The 22,253-nt window shown below is 40.9% G+C and overlaps 1 protein-coding gene across 4 annotated transcripts in view; it reads left to right on the top strand.

Annotated features, from left to right (window-relative positions):
• Positions 1-329: 329 nt before the first annotated feature.
• The window catches only part of RBM39 (RNA binding motif protein 39), a 36,906-nt gene continuing 14,982 nt past the window's right edge, over positions 330-22,253 (top strand). The window contains exons 1-6 of one of the 4 annotated variants that reach the window (XM_056845337.1): positions 330-430; positions 5,518-5,580; positions 7,327-7,376; positions 16,265-16,459; positions 16,812-16,877; positions 16,969-17,019. In XM_056845337.1, the coding sequence (XP_056701315.1) occupies positions 5,530-5,580; positions 7,327-7,376; positions 16,265-16,459; positions 16,812-16,877; positions 16,969-17,019 (413 nt within the window). In that variant the 5' untranslated portion in view covers positions 330-430; positions 5,518-5,529. Of the gene's footprint in view, positions 431-4,520; positions 4,639-5,517; positions 5,581-5,801; positions 5,875-7,326; positions 7,377-16,264; positions 16,460-16,811; positions 16,878-16,965; positions 17,020-22,253 lie in introns of those variants that run through there. The other 3 variants (XM_056845334.1, XM_056845335.1, XM_056845338.1) reach the window with 3 other exon arrangements.

Here is a 22,253-nt window from a genome sequence, read left to right as displayed (position 1 = left end):
CTGCTGGTTGGCACAGGCCGCGGAGGTTCGCGATCGCGTCAGGGTTTTTTTTTTTTGCTGTCGAAATCTCGCGAGAGCCCGTGCGGAGAGCTTTGGTCAGCCCCGTGCCGACTGCGCGGACCCTCCTCCGAGCGGCAGGACGCGGCGGGCGCCATTTCGGGGAGCAGTCGCCACTGCTGAAGCCGAGCGTGAATCGCCTTGTTGGGAAGCTTCCTTGGCTTTGGCCTTTCCCGTCTATTTTATAAAGGCCCCCCAGTCGTTTGTTTTGTTCCTTAGTCGCTTTCCTTTGCGGAAGAATCCTGTCGTGGTGGGGGTGGGGGCCCTCAATCCTCCCTCCACAGCACGTCCGGAGCCAGAGCGAGCAAACAACGGCCGCGGCCGCCCCTCCTCACAGACACCTGAGCTAGAAGCGCGACCTCCGGCAGCGCAGGTAACTGTGGGCCTTTCGCCTTCGGGCGCCCCTTTCTCCGCGGCTCGGCGGGGGCGGGGGACGCGGCCGGGCTTGGCTTGAGGCGAGCGCGAGCCCACGCTCCATTGTGTGAGGCCTTCTTCATGGCGGGCCTGTCGTTCTCCCTGACGCGTGCCCGAGCGCGGCCCTCTCTGCCGCTTGGGTGTCCGGTCCCCCTTAGTCCTGTGCAGGTATAGGGCGCATCTGTTATGCAAGCGGGGGAGGGAAATGAGGAAGCGGAGTGGTAATGGCGGTTTGGGAGGAGAGCTCCCCGGATCCTTCCCAGTGAGGTTTTACGGGCCGCAGCGGGTCTTTAGATAGTAGTGGCATCTCCTGCGATAAATTCCACAACTTATTCACTGCATTAAATATTCCTATGGGAAAGGGTTTAAAACTTTTTTTTTTCAACATTCGCTTAGCAAAGCGTTGATGAGCCGCGAGCAGAATGGCGATTAGTAATGGTAAAGTCATAGCAGCTCGGGGTGGGGGAGTAGAACATCTGTTTACTATAATATTTTTGAGTATATTTAACTGAAGTCAGTTGAGCGGGGGGAGGCGAAACGAACCGTACCCCGTGTCTGAAAAGGTTAAACCCGCATAATGGCAGGATGTGTGTTGCGGTAGTTTTGTGGCACACTTTAAATGCCTGCATCAGGTATTTATATTCTTAAAGAGCATTTGTCAAGGCACGTAGATTTTAACCATAGTCTGACTTATTAACCGCTCTTAAATCACGTGTTTTTCATTTTTGAATTCATATATTTGGCTGTTAGAATAAAACCATTAACTTGTATTTAACCATGCTTATGTGCTATGTAAGAGTCTTAATTCAAAGGTTTAGGCTATGCTGCCTTTTATTCTATAAAATTTAAGTTTGGTCGACAGTGTGAGGTAACTGAGGAAAATTCTTTGAGTTCGAGGGTGATTTTGGGCTTATGTGTCTGAGACAGCCCTTCTGCCCACATTATATGCCACTTTACTTTGGCAGTTGAGAGGCATTTCCAAATGGGTTGTAGTAAATGTTGACATGGTGGTGTATTAAGCGGAAAAGGTGAGAATCCCTGCTGTTCAGTTCTTAGTCTAAAATATCTAGCCTCTACAAAAGTGAGGCCCTGACCTAGATGGCCCAGGCTAGCCTGATCTCGGCAGATCTCAGAAGGTAAGCAGGGTCAGCCCTGGTTAGTATTTGGATGGGAGACCACCAAGGAAGTCCAGGGTTGCTATGCAGAGGAAGGCACTGGCAAACCACCTCTGTTAGTCTCTTGCCATGAAAACCCCCCAAAAGGGGTCGCCATAAGTCGGCTGTGACTTGATGGCACTTTACACACACGCACAAAAGTAAGAGTGGAGTAGTTTCTGTGCAGAACTGGTTTTCCTACATGAAGTTATTCATAATTTGCCACAAAATACTGTATCTAAACTAGTTTAGCGTATTTAATATTTTACAACAAAGCTTAGTCTTTTTTATAGAAAAGGCAGCTCTTAAATATTAGTCATAGGATAATAAATTTTAAAGGGACTGAAAGCTAGGCTTCTGACATGTTTGTAACAAGTACACTTTCTGTTTTAATTGAATTTTTAAAAATAGGCATAATGCAACTGAGATGTTATAAATTTGATTTTAAACATTTTTAAAAGTTCACCATGTTTTTAAATATCTTAATTCACATATAGTCTTTAATGACACAGTTTGGTTTGTTTGGGTTTGGGTATAATTGTGCTAAATTACTCTTAATAATACACAGTAAAACATTTCTGTCCAATACCTGTAACGTTTTGAATTTTGTTTTTGTTGCTTTATTTTGTTTGTAAGTCACTGGTGAATAGTTGCGTATTTGTGGACATGTTAACTGAACACTGAACTTAAAAATACTGTACCACCTTTTGTGATTTGGGAAGATCTGTCTTCAACAGATTGTGTCATTGTATCTGAAATGCTTCCTCCAACCTTCTGTTAACAATACTTTTTTAAAAATGAGTGCTTCATTGTTACAGTAACCCTTAACAACAGTGTACAACTGTGATGTTGGCTAATATTAGCCCTGTGCTACAGTTGTGAAGGAATAGTTTGCCCAAATATCACAGATATTTAATTAAGATGCTGTGTGAAAGCATGGCTTGGTGCTACATGAAGTTTTTGTGCAAACCATAGCTTGTTATTTGAACTACCAAATTATTATTTCTCCTCTAAACTAGGATTGTGAATCTGCAAAGTGGAAGCAATTCCCTGATTTGCAGCTATGTGAGCAATGGAGGAAATGTGCTATCATAAGCCTTGTTCATGTAGCATCCAATCATGATATCTCGTTCCATCTCAGTCAACTTGGCAGGTTTGGCTTATTTGAGATTGGAATGGTGACTTCCAGCTCATATGCTTATTATTCCTCTATGCTTTGTCATTCCAGTTTAGGCTAAGAATTTAATTTTCAGATGTTTTGTCATTGGAATGCATTTTTAATTACGGTAGTAGTTTGTGGACTTCATGTTATATCTTAGAATTAAATCTGTGGGGCAAACTTTTTGCTCCTCCAAAATGGCAGCTGTTATTATTTTGAATATGCAAGGAGACAGGTGTGCCAATATCCTATGGATATGCTGCCACATATAAGTAGGCTTTTCATATAAGAAATTGATCTTTAATACATAATGGGTATTTCTTCTATATCAGACTCCCCCCCCCCCGGTGTTTTCAATTATTGGCATATACATACAAATATCAGTATATATCAATATATTTAATAACATTTTTGAAATATATTTTATAGTTTGAAAGCATATTTTGTACTTGATAGAACAAACTTTTAGTACTTGAGGTCACAATTAGCCAATTATACAGATAGGTATTATAAGCTTGAGCAATATGTTCAAGAGGCAGTATATTTTAGCTCTTTTTTAAAAAAACTAATAGCCATTTATTACAAGGTTTCCTGTACTTTTTATGATCCATGTTTGGACATTGTTATTAGTATTCTTTTAACTTTGTCTAGACATACTTGACTTTGCCTGTCAAGGCATCTTAAAATATATGGCCAATTCTGGAATTATCCATTGCTGGACATAATCTTGAATAATGGCTTTAGCATGCTATTTCATAATTAGAAATGTTTTGGTACATAACTACTTCCTTTTGCCATAAAGCTACACACAGTTACTGGGTCAAGCTGGGAAAGTGTAAAATCTTAATTAAAAAAAAAAAGCAAAGCAGCTTGGTCTAAACAGTTTACAATACAGGTTTTTTCCCCATGCCACAGTTACATTTTCAGATAGGCATTCCTTTCTTGGGGAAGTGTATGTTCTCAGTCTTTCTGCAATTTGAATAACATGCTGCTGTTTGATCAGGTAATTGTCTTCAGTTGCAATATTTTTTTCTTGTTTCCTGTCTTTGATTTTTTCACAGTCCTTGTTTTCAGTAACTCCTTTTTTGTTGTTGTTCCAACTTGGTCTTGGCAACAGATCCTTTACTAGGAATTTATACGTATTGATGTGCTACACTTTTCAATCAGGACAACTGTTGACCCTTGGATATCTTTTCTGATTTGTTCCAATCAGGTATCAAAAGTGAATTATGCTTGCTGAATTAGGAATTGTGCTCTGTAATCAAATCTGGGAAAGATTTTGATTGTCAGAGCTATGGATTAAGGCCAGGCTACTGTTGTGCTTCTTCTGAATGCTACAGTGGTATTACCATATGGTATTACTATATTCTGCATCATGTAATGGTTTGCCTCTTGTAAAAATTCTTAAAGTCACAATTTAAGAATTGTAAGTAGTGACTCTAACACTTGAGCCTTAACTGATCTGTTTCGTTTGGTGTTCTGAGTCACTGAAGTTTGTATGCCATGGCATAATTTAGTCAATCTCTTCATAGGCATGAGGGTAATATTTCAGTTATTATTGGTTGCAACACTAGATATAGTAGAATTTGGTAATCCCTTTTCCCATTTCAATTAAGGACTTACTCATTTGTGATCAGTTTAGAAGTTTCCCAGTAGCAAGCTGTCAGCAGTCTATTAGATGTGCAAGAGGTTCTGGGTTTTTTGTCTAATCTATTTTAAATGTTTGACCCAAGGAGTCAATGATTCATGGCGGATCTCAGGTGATGAGAAATAAAAATTCAGGAGGCACTTCTAATCTGAAGCTCTAACGAGCTTTTTTCATCAAAGGGATGTTTCTCCCACACCCTGGTGGAGGTAAGGCAACAACACAAAATGAATTGTGGTTTCACAGTTCTAGGATAGCTGTATTCTCTACTTAACTTCTGTGAATTTTTTTGTATGAATAAACTCTGAAGTTGAGTAAGAGGCATTAAAAGTGACGTTCCACCGAATGAGTGTATTAAATGAGCACTCTAGAGCTTTGTGGGAGGGTATCTTGAAGGAACTCCGTTTCATTCCGTACACTGAAAGTTAAGTGGACCAGCAGCCTGTTCAGCTGTGAGGGTCATTATTTACCTTTGGTTCAAAAAGCTTGATTATAGCTTACAAATCAAATTTAACATGGATACCTTAAAATGTTCTTCCTTGTTTTGCTTTTAGGGGTTGCTTGAGGCTTGCGGCCTGTATGTTGCTTGCCCATTGACGAAGCCTGGGCTCGTCATGGTACAAAGAAGTTGAGAAACCCTGCTGTAGAGCAACTGCAATATGAGCTGAATGCAGTAATTTGTGTGTGAAATCTTGTTCTTTTTAGCCAGGAAGGCTCCAGAGGATTGTAATAGCGTTATAACAGTCAACTTCATGGGGGGAAGTATAGTCCGCAACTGATTGTCTCAACTAAACAAGCTCTTCTGAATGTCTTCTAAAACTTGTAAATCTCAAAAGAAGTGATATTTTAATAGACCTGAATAGCAAACATGCTTGTTTGTAGGGTGCTTATTAAAAATATGAAGTGCATCCACGTTTGCTTATGGTGATAGGCAAATTGAACACTGTTCATACCACTTATTTGGCTGAATTCGCTAGTTGCTTGCATGAACTACATTTTTGTCACCTCAGCATTAAATGTCTTGATGTTTGTTTCAAAACAATGGTTAAGTAGCTTTCTGGACTAAATAATTTTGTTCTTTTTTCTAGGTGTCCTGAAAAATGGCTGATGATATTGATATTGAAGCAATGCTTGAGGCTCCTTATAAGAAGGTGAGAAAATGTGTCGTAAGGTTTTTAGCAATATTCATTTAGCATTATTCATGAAACTACTGCTGAACTGTAAGCTAACATCCCCGGAGCCCTCAAGATTTATCTTATTGGACGTGCGTTACATGTAACTTACGAGTAACTATATGCTGTTAATGTAATTATATTGTGCAGTAGTTTCACTTCAGCGTGATGAATAAATGCCCATCTATCTCTCTTTGTAGACTTGCCTAACGATATCTCACCTCTACTCCCATGAATTCACCTTTGATTCCAGTGTGAACTGTCAATCATAAGGTAGTAATTGAGTGACGTATCGCTGTACCGTGGTCCCCCTAGGTAAAAATCAACCGACCAACAAACAAAAACACTCTCCTAAAAACTACCAACTCCATTTGGTATAGCAACAAGGTGAATGCAATGGTTTGGGCAAATAGCAGGGTTCCAAGAATAACCACTTCCCCCAAGTTCATGACAAGCAAATCTTAGCCTGCTTAATGCAAAAAGAGTAACTGCTTCTTCTTCTTTTAAAGATAGCCTAGTGATTAGTCTTTAACAGGACAGGTGGCAATCAGCTGTTGTGCGAAAGACCTTTCCAAAATTCTTGGATCCCTGAATAGTTCACATTTTATTAAAAGTATGTCAAAGTATCACAGTCTACTATTCATTGTGGAAGTACACTTCTGTTTAGTTATTCAATTTAGAAACTGCTAATTTTGTTATTTCTCTAAATTTCTGAATGTTTAGTACATAGCTTCAGATCTAAACAGACACTAAAGTGACATGATTCTTTAGTGTGTTTTTTTTACACCAGATGTTGGTGAAACTTGAATTTTGCATGCAGTAGCACTGGCTTCACAAATTTATATAAACTTAAGTTATGTAGCAGTTGAACTCATGGTGTATCTGGTGTGATAACTACAGTAAAAATAACAATTAGTAGTTTATTCTGGAATTTGCTTAGTGCAGGTATGCGATGTCAGTTTTGAACAAGTCTTTGTAACCTTTTAAAATTTGTGTTTAGTTTTATGTAGTTTTTAGTAGCTACGTAACATTTTGAAGTGAATCATAATTTGTAATGTTAAGAATCATGTGTGCTAGTTTAACATGGATATTTTCCATGTAAACAGGTATGGAAATAGGGAATATTTAGGCTGGACTGGTTGGATTATTGATGACTGACTTGGGAGTCGACGTTACTAAAGCAGTGTGAATCCCTGTTTGCTTCAGGGCGAGATGTGTGACAGAGGTGGCATCAAGCTCTTACAGTCCCAACCCTCCAACGAAAATGGGCGAAGATCTCAGGAATGGCATCGGTCACAGGAAATCGATAGTGGCTGGCTGCTAGCTTGGCCACTTGGGGCTTAGGCAGAGATATAGCCTTGGTACTGGTCAAAAGGGATCATAGTCCATGAAAATTGCTTTTAAACATGAAACTTCCTTTTTATATTTTATTTATTTAACCACTTCAGTGCTGAAAACTGCAGGATAACTTAAGTCATGTAAGGAAATAGATACAATTTAATTTTTTTGTAATCAGTAATTTTTTTTATAATTTATTACTTTAAATATAGCAGCAAAGTGGTTAAACAAGACTATGTAATTTAATAGCCCTCCATTTTAACTGTAAAATAATTTAGTATTAAAATTTTTGTTTTGTATTTTCTTATCCCTATTCCCATTACCCTTTTGACCACTTGAAATGTTTCCACTTCGTCCTCACGATGTTCTTCTATCAACCCTGCTTAGGATGAGAACAAATTGAGCAGTGCCAATGGCCATGAAGAGCGCAGCAAGAAGTAAGTCTTTACTGTTTTTCTTCAGTGTATGCCTCAGAATTTTAGAATCAGTTACTGTGTCAGCCTGCCCTTTCCTCATGTTTTTAGCTTTTCAGCTAAAATATTTTGAGTTACACCCAGGGTAAAAAAAGTACTGCACAGGGGAAATGGACAGAATCCTTGCCTTACACTTTATTCACAAGTATCAATAAATCTAATAATACCTGCAAAATCTATACCAGCATAAATCCTTATTTTCTGTATAGTGTTTAAAGATAGTGTTATTATACCTTAAATGCTAAAAGAAACAGATTTCTTGTATAAACTTTTGTAGGCAAGTGTCCTTATCATATAAAGTGAGCCCCCCCCTTTCCCTGTGGTACAATCTTGACATGAACTAGGCTGTCACATTGCTGCTGTTCATAAAGAAAAAATGCTTGAGAGCTACGACTGTGGAACACTTAGCATTTTGACTAGTTTGACCCTTAGAGAAGTTGGAAGACACAGGCACATTTGTCTTTGCAAATGCTTCTAGAGTAGCATTTAATATATTTTCCTAGGCATTTGTGTCCACCGTACAGATATGTTTTCCCTCGTAAAAGATCATAAAGGATGTGGGCAAAATTCAGAAATGTAGCACAACTTATTGAATTACACTTGTAAGTTCCTAATGTGCAGGTGAAGGAAATTTGAGTAAGCTCACTGTGCAGTATTTGATATAACAATTTAAAACCTCTAATTACCTTCTGTTAGGTTCACTTTTAGAAAGTGAAACAGGGTCTTTTTTTATTTGGGGAAAAAACTTTGTTGTCCAGTTCTAATGGTGAGAGAACAACTTTCTGCACCTCTTTCATTAGTGGATATTTTCTGTGTCTAAATCTGTTGCATATTGAAATTAGCATAATCATTTTGGATGCAGTTTAATGTTGCATTACAATTGCATTGGGTTATCAGTGAAATATTTTTATTGAAACGTGTTTGGGTTTGTTCACAGCTTAAGGCTCAAAACCATTTTAAAAGTTGCTGATATTCTGAAAATTAGAACAATGCTATTCTATATAATAGAGTAACAGGTCTGCATTACGAGAGTGTGCCCCATATGGGTTCATACCAACTGGTATTATGGGAAGCGCCCTTACTTTGGATACTTTGGTAAAACTCCCTACTCTGATGTTTGCCTGGAGCATTTTAAATTCTCTCAAAGTGGGAATAGTGGCAGTGGTAGATTGCACAGACATTTCACCTAAAATAATCTTGTATGAAAGCTGTTTGGAGTTGCAAAGCATCAATAGTCTTGCAATCAGCTGCCAAAGATCTAGCCAAGTAATCTCTTCCTTTCAACCAAGCATGATCAGTTGGAGCAGTATTTACTTAACTGCCTCTTTGATGCTTATCTTTGATGATGCAAGGCTCTGCCTTCTGTTTGCCACAGGCAGGAGGCTATGAGTAGTATCTAGCCCATGCTTTCTATTTTCTATTGTGAGGGTACTTTTTGTGGTTTCCTTCCTTCTACATGGGGCCTCACAATGCTCCTGTGGGGGTATCGCCTGAACACCAGGGGCAGTATTTTGGAAAGTTGTGTGGGTTGCAGTGATAGGGGGAAACAAAAAAGTTGCATTCCACAAGCAGAACTTCTCTCACAGTGTGAGTCAATTGGGTTACAAGAAAAAAAGAAAAAAAATTTCTCTTAACTGGTGTCTTTAGCTAGCCAACAGCCCCAGTAACCTCAGACTAAGATTTCTTTAGAGTAATAACTTGGAAACCTTTTGCCTAATTTGACCTCAAAACAACTGAAAGAAAGACCTGCAATAAATTAGTAGGAATAATTTTGTAAAAATGCTGAATAGATGGTGCAAAACATATGTAATATGTGACATTCTTGTTTTTCAGACTTAGCTTATGGATAAAATTGCATATGGAGCCCAGAGTTTTGGCCCACCAGCTGCATATTATACATCAAAGTTGTCCCCATTTAGTCTATCATCAAGTACTTTGCAATAGTTGGCCATCTCTCTAGTGAGGTAATATATCTAGGTTGAAACATTTCCCTCTCTTGCCTATCAGATGCATACCTCATTTTAATTCCAGGCAAGGCATATGGTTGCATGAATACAGCCAATCTATTTTTCAATTGACCCTAATGTGTGTTCTCTTGGGAGAATTTAGCTTAGTGATAACATTATAGGAAAACATTATACACAAAGCTAGTAGACATTAAAGTAGCACAAACTATTACAGGTAATTTTAAATATCTCCATGGAAATTTGTTTTAATTTTCATAACGTGAATAGGCAGGAACAAGAAAATTGTGCAGGGTGATTGCTGTGGCATGCTATCAGTGTATAATTGCTAACTAGTAACATTAACAATAATTATAAATGCTCTTACGTGGAGCTTCCAGTGACCTCCTATCCTGGTGATTGAGGTGGTCCATATATAGTTACCTTCAGCATAGTAGCAATATCTAGTTCTCTCAGATCATTTGCTGGGCTCAAGATTACATTAATTTCCCTGCAAAGCACTCAAACCGCTCTACTCAGTCTTATTTGGCGCACCTTATTTTGAATAATGGGATTAGCTGCCTTTCTGTGGTCTCATAGGAACCAGCGTGGTGTAGTGGTTAAGAGCAGCAGACTCTAATCTGGACAACCGGGTTCAGTTTCCACACCCCTTCACATGAAGCCTTCTGGGTGACCTTGGGCCAATCACAGTTCTCTCGGAACTCTCACAGCCCATGCAGAGGCAGGCAATGGCAAATCACCTCCGAATGTTTCCTGCCTTGAAAACTATGGGATTGCCATAAGTTAGATGTGACTTGACGGCACACACACACACACACACAGAGAGAGAGAGAGAGAGAGTGGTCTCATATTTCCTCCATCCTCACAGGTCTGTCCAGGGTAGCTCCACCATGGCAATAAACTAACCATATTTTTGAGCTGCTATAGTAACTTGTCCATCATCTAAAAGCATGCAGAAGGCATCTAGTCATCCATGTGGCAAGTACATATTCTTTCTAAATGTCAGTTATGACCAACATGGGATGGAATTCTCATCCTGCCATCCAGAGAGTTCTTCATTATAGCAGCTTGTTAACTTCCCCTTTTGTATTTGGACTACCATGAGTTTGTAATGTGGTCTTCTCGGGTAATGAAGACAGTACGCATGAAGGCCGTGTATTAGGCATGACTGACATTGGTTAAGTTTTTTCATATATTCAATTTTGACAGTAGGCTGTACATAAAGTGCCCAGCGAATGTGATTCAGGATTACATCTTGGTTCAGTCACTGAACCCTCATGCATAAAAATGATCTTATGTGTGTCATGCAGAGAGTGATAACGTTGCCTACAGTTTTCCAACTGTGTTTCCACATAGTGTGCAAGAGAGCTCTCTAAAATTCTTATTCTCACTATGAAAGATTTTCTACTGAATTAAGGTCTTTACTCCAAATATTTTAATACCTTGGGAATGACAGTCCACTTGGCCTAACTACTTGCTTATTGATACTGATCTGTACCAAATACCCTGAATATTTATCAATATAATCCACCCAGATATTTATATACTGTGGTAAACTTGGCCAAGTTCAATAAATTGTCTGCATGCTTATCAAAGTTGAAGAAGCATCATGCAGTTCTTTGATAAAAGTACTGAAGATTTATACTACTCAAAACATTAGCAGAGCAATATTGACTTTGCAATAAGTTAATTCTTCTGTTGCAGTTTTTCAGAGTACCACAGGATATAAAACTGCTTCCAACCATAGAACAAGATTTTTCTTATAGTTTTCTTGTGTGATTTATTGGATGTTTTTTCAAAGTTTCTGGATGCAGCACAAATAGTATGTGAAGAACAAAACAAAACCCCATTGCTTTGGTTTTATTTGATCGGATGTTTCTTGGTTAAACCTTTTGAGAGCTTTTGGGAAAGCCGCTTTCTGAATTCATTTGCTCTCAAGATCTTTCTAGCTCAACCCTCTTCATACTATCTCATAATGGGTGTTGCCTCGGTGACAGGATCTGCTGATGAGCTGTAAAATGGTTGTTCTGAGCTACATTTTGGTTTTTAATCTTTAGTTGCCGGTTGGATCAATAGCTTGATCCAAATGATTGAAGAGATATTATGCCTGCTTTGAATTGAATTACTGAGTTTGATAGTATTCTGGGTTTGCTATTTGCGGCATTCTGAAATAAGTAATTAAAAGATACAAACTATTTGGTTTGCTCTGACAAAATGGAGAAGGATTTCAGTCATTTTATTCCCTCTTGATGGGTTCTTTGCATTCTGTGATCACATTCTTGATCACAGATGAGTATAATAGAAATGTGTATGGATTTATTTTTAAATGGTCCTAAGATACTCACCTGGTTTGTCTATTGGCATTTCAGAGTACATTTGCTTTTATAGAATCATAGAGTAGGAAGGGACCACCAGGGTCATCTAGTCCAACCTCCTGCCCAATGCAGGAAATTCACAACTACCTCCCCTCCAGACCCTCGTGACCCCTACTCCATGCCCAGAAGATGGCCAAGATGCCTTCCCTCTCATGATCTGCCTAAGTTAATAAAATCAGCATTGCTGACAGATGGCCATCTAAACCTCTGCTTAAAAACCTCCAGGGAAGGAGAGCTTACCACCACCTGAGGAAGCCTGTTCCACTGAGGAACCACTCTAACTGTTAGAAAATTCTTCCTAATGTCTGATCTTCACCAAGAATTTCTGACCCTGTCAGTGTATCGCAAAACCCAGCTTCTCAAACCTTTAAGGGCATTTTAGAGTGACACACATGTGTAGAATTTGCAAAGATACACTGTAGCACAGAGCTCTTTCCTTTTGAATGGCCTTGAGTGTAACATGTATTGTTTGGTCAGTGACCGAGAATATTGGTTCAAGTTAAAGCAGGTACACAATATCAAATGTTTCTTAGAGTAGTAGAACTCCATTTGTGGTTTCTCACTCACTAGAGAGGAGCAAGAAATTTTTCCATAATGTGATTGCTGGTTTTTATTTAGGAAATTAAATTTCCATTGTCTTGTAAGTCCATTGTGCTATTTTTGTATATACTGGCCTTGTGTGTGCTGTTTTTCCAATGTCATTAACCTGGGGGAAGTAACCACTTTTCCAGGAGAATACATGCTGTCAGTAATTGAAAAGTAAATTGTTGTGAGTACTCATTTTTCTGTCTACGTTGCTTGTGGGGGGCTTAAGATGGGGTACATATTTTAGAATGTTTTTCTCTTACACTAGGGATTCAGAGCAGCAAAATATAATATTTATTTTTAAAGGGTACAAAAAAGAAAGGGAAAGAAATAATACAAAAACATTTAAACCCCCACCCCCACCCCCCAATACAAGCTTCAGGCAGGGTAGTGAGTTGTAAGGACATCCTAAGCTGGTGATGGTTCTGCTGGTACAGTGCACTCAGGGCCACATGCTAAGAGCCTCTTTGGCTCTTGCCCTACACCTTGTACTAAAGGCTTGCACCTCCAGCCTAAGCTGTCGAATACCATTAGAAAGGGAGAGACTAATGTTCAGCCCAGGTTTTATTCAGCCTAAGTATTCCCAATTTCTTCCTCTATGAGGAAATTCTTAATTTTTATTACTTCATTTATTCCCCACTTTTCTTCCCAAAGGGGTCACGTCTCCATTTTATCCTTATTAACAACCCTGAGCGGTATGTTAGGCTGAGTATGTGTGACTGGCCCAAGGTTACCCAGCAAGCTTCCTATCTCACATGGGTGTGGTGAGGATCAAATGCAGGACAAGACACTAATGTAAGCTGCTCTGGGTCTCCACTGAGAAGAAAGGCATGATATAACAAAGTAAACAAGTAATGCCTGATACTCGGGGAAATATTGCTGTATAATATCTAGCAAGTGGCCAAAACTCAGAAGTCCATAAATAATTTTATCCATTATTGAAGTCTGAAAAACATGAGTTTCACATGTTCTGTTCTATCTATTTACATAGTTCTGTTATTTCAATGCATTATATCCTAGTCATCTTGAACCCATGCCCCCATATTATGCAAAAAAAAGGAGGAGCATGGTGAAAAACCTGTTTTAGTGCTGTGCTTTTAAATGCATCCTGATCAGTTATAACATTGAGTTCATTGGATAATCAAATCTACTGAACACAAAGTAGTTCTCAGAGAGTGATATGAAACACAATAATAGGTAATCTTTGGCCTTTTGGACAAAGCTTGCAATGGTGGGTATACTGACTGATCCTCGCTATCCTCTCTGTTGGTTGGGAAGATACAGCAGTCCAGGTGCCTTTGCACTTCCAAAGAACAAAACTAAATAATAACTATTTTTCTAGGGATTGATAGTGCTAAAGAGCACCGTACTGTACTGGAATATTTGGTATAAGAATACTGCCGTTACTTAAGTTTGCAAGCATAATTGGATTATGAAGTAAATACATCATGAGACTAAAACCATTATTTTCTGTGAAGGGAAAAAGGTATTAATAAAATGTAAACATGGCAAATTTCACTGTCATTGCTATAGCTGGAATTATAATTTCCTTTTAACCCTGGTCAAATGTCCAGCAGACCAAAAAGCAATCAATATTGTGTTATTTAAAGCATTTATAAGCTAAAGTGGCACAGGAATGGGAATGAACTCTTTTTTGAAGAGACATTTGTCTTGTCAGTGTTTCCCTCAAGTTATAGTTAGTTAAAATCTCAGATTTAATGTTGGTTTATTAAATTGCGCACGTTAAATTGCGCACGTCATCCTTGAGGCAGCTTTACCACAGGTGATGATGACAAAAGATTAATTGTGATTTTTTAGATTTTCCTTGACCTTAATGTGTATGTTAGAGCATAGACTTTTGCAGCATCTTACAGAATTAAAAAATAGCGAACCCAAAAGGCTGGGTTCTTAGGTTCTAGCTGTACCAGAGAAACCATAAATATGATAAATTTCTACGGCTGGCTACCCAATGATTCCTTAAGCAAATGTTTTCTTTAAGGTAATGGTACGTAGGAGCCTCATGACGCAGAGTGGTAAGCTGTAGTACTGCAGTCAAAACTCTGCTCACAACCTGAGTTCATTCTCCATGGAAGGCGGTTTCAGGTAGCCGGCTCAAGCTTGCTTGGGGTAAAGTGTAGACATCTGGGAAAGGTTGCTGAGGGTAAAGTGTAGACATTGAATAGCACCAAGGCAATGGCAAACCACCCCGTAAACATAGTCTGCCTAGTAAATGTTGTGATTTGACGTCACCCCATGGGTCAGTAATGACCTGGTGCTTGCACAGGAGACTACCTTTTCTTAATGGTATATAGTACAAACTCCCAGAAATTATTCCCCTATTACCTAGAATTTTATGTGCAAAGGAAAAGAACATGTGATGAATAAAACTTCAAGACAGAAGAGAACTTCAAAGTAATAATGTTGCCAGTTTCGTGAAAGCCGTCTTATCCCTACTATCTTTTCTGTTTGTGTCAAAACATAGTGCAAGGTATTTTTCTGATAGTTGCAAAAACAAATCATGCAAACTATTGTACACTGATGTATATGTATGTTTTTAGTTAAAAATTGTATTAAAGTGCTGTGTCTAGCTGCAGTTCTTGTGCTTGTGTAAGCAGAATAGCACCAAGTAATTATTGCTCATGTGCCACTGGATCCTAGTTATTAAGTATTGTGTGATGAATTATGGTTAGATATTGGCAACCAGGGCAACTTGAGCGCACACTGTTAAAGCATTATAGTTAAAAGATGATCATGGTACTGAAATTTAGAAATCAGTCTGAAAAAAATTGAAACTAGTGTAGTATTGTGTGAACAGTTTTCTAATTCTTCAAAAACAATATAGAGAATATAAATAATATAATATGAACAAAGTAACATTTTAATGTAATTGCATCCATAGCCTTCTGTCACATCATAAGGTTACCAGCTTGTAAACAGTAAAATTTCAGAACATCCTCATTTTTGCTTGGACGCCCAAATTCCATAGGACTTTTAATTTACTTTTAAAAGTATACTTGGCATTTCTTTTGCTATTTAAAGTTCCCTTAACAAGCAGATAGCTAACTGAAGCAGGTTAAACCATTGGCTCTAATGGGAATAACTCTCCCCCTGATTTGGTGCATAATGTTCTCATGGAGCATGTCCACTGTACTCGGGCAAGAATGGAAAGAAGGTCTCATTAAATACTCAATTCAGAGTAAATTGAAATGTTCTGCAAAAATAGCTTGGTATATCTTAGTTACCTGCTGTATATGTTGTTTCTTGGTTACATGGTTAATGCAACTTCCTGCTTAATCTTGGAAGGAAATAGACATTTAAAGCCTACGACAGCAATATGTTGATAGAGGATGTGAATGCAGCATCACCTAAAGAACCTATGCAAATTTGTTAAATGAGTTTGTTGGCCCTCCCCCCCCCTTGAAGATGGGCAAGTGTTCTTTTATTTTAGCTTCTACGTCACCTTTCTACTCAAAGGTAGCTAAAGAAAACCTAAAATATACCTATCAAGATAAAACATTCTAAATATTAAAAAAAAATAGGATGCATTATCAAGTGACTAAATTAATAGCCTTCCCGAATTTAAAAAAGAAAATGTGAGACTCCTCTAGAAGGCCTACATCTGTAGTATCAGTCTCATTTTGTGGAAACTGCAGCTTGGGGCAGCAGCTGAAAAGATTGTCCCATGGATCTCTGAGACATATTTTTCAGATAGAGCAGATAACCAAGGCAGGATTGTTAGGGGAGGAGGTTCTTCAAGCACTCTGAACAGCTTGAGTCTGGGACTTTTGAGGTCAAAAACTGCTTGGTAGCTGAATAGAAGCACCGTTGACACAGTTCATTTGGACGTTACTAAGATGTGTTAACTGGCTCTTTATGCTTGCTGCATTTGAAAACATGATACCTGAACATTTTGTGTTTACTTGCTCAGGAGAAAAAAGAGCAAAAGCAGAAGTCGTAGTCATGACAGGAAAAGAAGCAGAAGTAAGGAACGCAAACGAAGTCGTGAGCGTGAGAGGAAAAAGAGCAAAAGCCGAGAAAGGAAACGCAGCAAAAGCAAAGAACGCAGACGTAGCCGCTCTAGAAGCAGAGAACGCCGTTTCAGAGGCCATTACAGAAGCCCTTAGTAAGTTGTTGTTTTTGAAGAAAAAGTAAAATTTGAAATTACTGTTTTATAGTAATGTACTTGTACCTTAAATTCTGTGGGTATTTTATCTTGGCTGATTTTTTTTTTTAAGCATTTGAAATTGAGAACTTCAGGAGAAGCACAGGTCAAATACGTACTATTCAGGGAAGCAATATAGCACCTGAAATAATACTACCATAGTGTCTCCATTGGTGGTGATTAATAGTTGGGGTATTGGTGGTGATTTTAATAATTGAGATATTGGTGAATAAGGTAGATAGTGATAATGTGTCTCGTGCCCAAATGCTTGTTATGTGTGTGATTTTTAATACTTTTTTTTTTTTACATCTAGTTCTGGTCCAAAATTCAACAGTGCCATGAGAGGAAAGATTGGCTTGCCTCACAGCATCAAAATAAGGTTTCCTTTTTTTCTTTTTATTTTGGGAGGTTAACTGGCTATATTGATATTTATAACTTCATAATTCTTCATATTTTCCCTCCTACAGCAGACGGCGCTCTAGGAGCAAAAGTCCATTCAGAAAAGACAAGAGCCCTGTGAGGTACACTTGAATTCCACTATTTAATTTTAATTACCTATGCAGTGTTGAGTGTTATAAGGCATTCCAGATGCTTTGTGTGCAAATCCTATTCACAATTGCAGCTTCTAAAACCTGCTTTCAGTACTACCTGTGGATTGTATTGGATAGTGGGCAAATCCAGCATGGTTCAGGAAGAGTGAGGAGAGTACTCTCGTGCAGTTGTGGCTTTACACCAGGGGTGGGGAAACCTTTTTTCCGCCAAGGGCCATTCAAATATTTATAACATCATTCGTGAGCCATAAAAAATTATCAACTTAAAAATTAGCCGACCAAGCCCCAAGCAGGCAGCTGCCCCAGATGACCCCCCCCCCCCCGGCACGGGCAAGCAGGCAGGCATCCAGGCAGGGATGAAATGAGGACACACTGGCTAAGAACTCGTCGTTTCTCCTGCGCATTCTGGCCCTGCCCCCTTTAGCCCCTCCATTGTCGCCACTTCCGCCCCCAGCCCTCTTGTAGTACAGATGGAATATGTTTCTCCATGGCCCAGGTGGGAAAGGGTTAACACAGTTGCTTGGGCAGTCCTAGCAGCTCCATAGCTAGTGACTCTTCTGCAAGTGGGGGGAAAAGTTCCTTTTCTCAGCAAAACAAACTCACATCCGCCTTGAATATAGGCTATTCCTGTCCATGGGAGGGGGTGGATCACCAGTCTTAGATCCTTCTGAGCTAGAGATCTGCCAGGACCCACGAAGAGCCAGACCAAATGATTTCGCGGTCTTTAAACGGCCCCGGGCCTGACGTTCCCCACCCCTGCTGTACACATAGTTGTGACACCATGTCCCAAACACTGAATGCATATTCTTCTTAGTGGTACCTTTGTTTCTGCTTGTCTTTAGTTGCCATGTCATGTGAAAGACAATCGCATTACACCTCTGAAGTGTTACGGCATATTATTGGTTTGGTAGTTATACACTAAAGTGTTGACTCACAAAACATTTTTGTGCAGGGAGGGAGAAGAAGGGCAAGGCAAGAGGACTTTGGTCCTCTTTTATCTGCTTCCCATCTCCACGGAGATGGCGCTCTCAAAGCAAGAAACTGCTATCTCAGGTAGAGGGGATGAAGCTGACCCATTCAGACTTGGCCCCAGGCAGCCAACGTACAAGAAGTTGCAGGTGGTGCCTGTGTCTCAGGAGTTTGGGACATCACTCCCACATGGTAGTGATTCTTCTTGAGTGGTGGAGGCAGTGGGCAACAGGGACACAACAGGGCAGCTGTATGGGCCTTTGCCAGAGTATAGTCTTTTTGGCCACTTGCTGTCATCCTAACTGCCAGGTATTGCCAGCCATGTATTGATGGCACATCTCCCTGCTGCTAAATCCAGTGCCGGTGTGAAAGCAGCACCATTGTGCTTCCCCTGTGCGGGTTTTTTGTGTGGGATTTTCCTGCATAAATTAAAATTCCATCAATATGTAGAAGCTCACTCTTGGCTTCTCCTTTGTAGTGTTTCTGTACAGAATAATTGAAAAACGGGAGTAATTGTGATGAGAAGAGTGGAAACAAAGCTGTAACTCAGGCAAATGTTGTATAACCTCTCTGTGAATGAAGCTTGGGCTTTGCTTCCATACTTGCTACAGTGTCGCAGGGGTATTCTTCACGGAGATTTGCTGCTGTTTCGATGCTGATTTGCGTCGGAGGCAAATTTTGGTTATTCACTGCAGATCCGTGTTTTCCCCCACTGAGCAAAATAAGCCGAGTTAAAAGAGAGGCAATCCAAATCACTTCTGAGCCGTACTTTCCAGTAGAAGAGCGTTTTGTTGCTCGGATGCCCATGAAAAAATGTTTGCTTCACTCCCCGGGACGTCTCCTTTCTCCTCCCCCAAGAACGGTGATTGGCTGGGGGAGTTGCCACTCTAACAGCATCGCACTGGCAGGAGGGAGACCCAAAGCAGACTGGCTGCCGCTCTTCAGAAGGGTGATGGGAGTTTTGGCTTGGATTTGCCGCTTTCAGGATGCCCCCCCCCCCAAACACACACAGGATCGCACAAGCTGGAGGGAGACCCAGAGCAGACTGGCTGCCCCTCTTCAGAAGGGTGACGGGAGTTTTGGCTTGGATTTGCCGCTTTCAGGATGCCCCCCCCCCAAACGCACACACACACATAGGATCGCACCAGCTGGAGGGAGACCCAGAGCAGACTGGCTGCCCCTCTTCAGAAGGGTGACGGGAGTTTTGGCTTGGATTTGCCGCTTTCAGGATGCCCCCCCCAACACACACACACACACACACACACAGGATCGCACCAGCTGGAGGGAGACCCAGAGCAGACTGGCTGCCCCTCTTCAGAAGGGTGACGGGAGTTTTGGCTTGGATTTGCCGCTTTCAGGATGCCCCCCCAAACACACACACACAGGATCGCACCAGCTGGAGGGAGACCCAGAGCAGACTGGCTGCCCCTCTTCAGAAGGGTGATGGGGGTTTTGGCTTGGATTTGCCGCTTTCAGGATGCCTCCCCCTCAACACACACACACACATAGGATCGCACCGGCTGGAGGGAGACCCAGAGCAGACTGGCTGCCCCTCTTCAGGAGGGAGATGGGAGTTTTGGCTTGGATTTGCTGCTTTCAGGATGCCCCCCCCAAACACACACACACACACAACAGGATCGCACCAGCTGGAGGGAGACCCAGAGCAGACTGGCTGCCCTTCTTCAGAAGGGTGACGGGAGTTTTGGCTTGGATTTGCCGCTTTCAGGATGCCCCCCCCCCCAAACACACACACACACACATAGGATCGCACCAGCTGGAGGGAGACCCAGAGCAGACTGGCTGCCCCTCTTCAGAAGGGTGACTGGAATTTTGGCTTGGATTTGCCGCTTTCAGGATGCCCCCCCCCCCAAACACACACACACATAGGATTGTACCGGCAGGAGGGAGACCCAAAGCAGACTGGCTGCCCCTCTTCAGAAGGGTGATGGGAGTTTTGGCTTGGATTTGCCGCTTTCAGTATGCCCCCCCCAAACACACACACACACATAGGATCGCACCAGCTGGAGGGAGACCCAGAGCAGACTGGCTGCCCCTCTTCAGAAGGGTGACGGGAGTCTTGGCTTGGATTTGCCGCTCTAAGGATGCTCCCCCAACACACACACACACACACACACACAGGATCATGGGAAGAGTGGGCGGGATTAGGCGGATTTGGAGCGGTGAGTCATGAGCGTCAGCAGACGTAAGCAGCGCAGAGAAGTGCGCTGTTTCTCCCATGAAAAATTGAAAATGCCTTGGGATGGGGGGGGGAATCTGCGCTGCCATAAAAAAGCTATTTAAATCGGTTTATTGTTTGCTCCTATTCGAAACCGAAGCAAAATCCACCATGAAAAATACCCCACAGATGAATGGAAGTTTTGAAGATGGAGAAACTGGTTCTTTTGAGAGAAGGGCAGGGGGAAGTCTTCTGAATTTTACCTGAATGACCAACCCTGACTATAGGATTGTCCCCCCTTTAATGCATTAGAAGCCTAAACACGTGTGTACTCAGGGTTATTATTGTAATCATTCTGTGCTGGGTCCAAGGTTTGATCTTAATGCCTCATAAGGATTTGCAGATTGTTAGAAATAAAGAAGGATTGGTTCAAAGTTAAGAATTTATTAAGAAACAGAGTAATAGCGAAGGGAATTAGCAAATTGAATACAGAGTTGGAAACAGACACTCACTATATAAATGTTCTACAAATCCTAACCCACTAAATCTTAAGCTAAGCAAATGTTATTGTAAGAAGAAATGGGGTGGAGTGGGGAGCAAAAATAAGAACGAGCTTGTCCCGGTAAGTGAAGTCCAGTAAGGTTATCAGAGAATGGAGAAAGCAGCCTAGGTGAGAGCGGGATGGAGGAGCGGCTGTCTTAAGGGCATTTGTATTAAGCAGCAGGGTAGATGAAGAGTCACAAAGTGCTGAAGTTCTCAGGGTGATCTTTATATCCTAGAAGTGTTATGATAAGGGCGCGCGGGGGGGGGGGGGGAGATATTTATGAAAACAGATTAGATTGGAGTCAGTAGTTTAGATTCTCATTGGGGGATTGGTGGGATAACAGTTACCTGGGAAGATATTTCCTGAGGGTGAAATCGGGGATGTCATGTTTTCTTTGGTGTGGTTTATAGCCCAAATGGAATAATAAACTAGGTTTATTTGGTTCCCATTTGGCTAGATTGAATTCTGGGGAAAACATAGCAAAAAGGCATAAAGATACCAAACTCGGAGACGGATGTGTTGACATGTCACTCCTAAATCTTGGACAGTTCCGGTTAGTGTTTGTATAATGCCAAAATCAGTTGTTCTTCACTGAGATTCTCTTCCTAGATAAGAAAAATACATACTATTATTCCTATTAAATACTATTAAAATGCATTTCTACTGTTACAAATTTTGGGTGAGGCTAAATTAAGAAATAAAATAAAATGGCTTAGATTAAGGATGCAAGGCCTGTTACACGTCCTTTCTTACCCATCCGTTACCTTTCTTACCCATTCTCATTTGTTTTGCACAATATATTGCGGTTTTTACAGAAAAGAGCTATGGACCCAGTTTCTGAGGGCTGTGGGTTCTCTTGTGGTATAAATATTCAAAGCTCTTGGGGTCTTCCACGCGGGGTTATCTGCCCCAAGTTCAGTGCTTTTGGGAAGTGGTGTTTTTTTTCCTTGCTTCCCCACAGCATTTTGGTGCATTTATGCACCTCCAGGGGATTCCTCAGCTTTCCTCTGATTTTTACAAACTTACCTTGTTCCGAAGTTTTGGGATGGCTGTTGTGTGGGTGGATAAATTTGGATTTTCTGGCCCATATGGCAACCATTTCCTCCACCCACTCACCCTGGCCACTAGAATATTGTTATACCGATAGGTGTAGTACAGGAGTCCCCAATTTTTTTGAGTCTGTGGGCACCATTGGAAGTTTGACACAGTAGGACGGCCGCAGCCCCAATATGGCTGCTGCAGGAAGCACAGCTAGCCAGAAAGTGGCTGCTGCAGCTTACTTTCAGTCACACAGTGAAGATCCTTGTGCTGTGGTGGCAGTTGCTGCCAAAGAAGCATTTTTAAATATCTGCAATCAGAAGTCTTGCTGGGCAAAAGCCCTACCTGACCCTGTCCGCTTCCTAAAAACACTTGGCGGGCACCAGAAAAGGTGTCAGTGGGCACTTTGGCACCCATGTGCACCATTTTGGAGACCTTGGGCAGCTTCTCTGATTTGCCAGCTTTCATTTTTGTTTT

Source organism: Euleptes europaea, chromosome 2 (assembly GCF_029931775.1).
Source record: "Euleptes europaea isolate rEulEur1 chromosome 2, rEulEur1.hap1, whole genome shotgun sequence".
In the NCBI taxonomy this organism is placed as follows: Eukaryota; Metazoa; Chordata; class Lepidosauria; order Squamata; family Sphaerodactylidae; genus Euleptes; species Euleptes europaea.
Note: the sequence above shows the minus strand (reverse complement) of the source record. Positions and strands in the feature narration are given on the sequence as shown.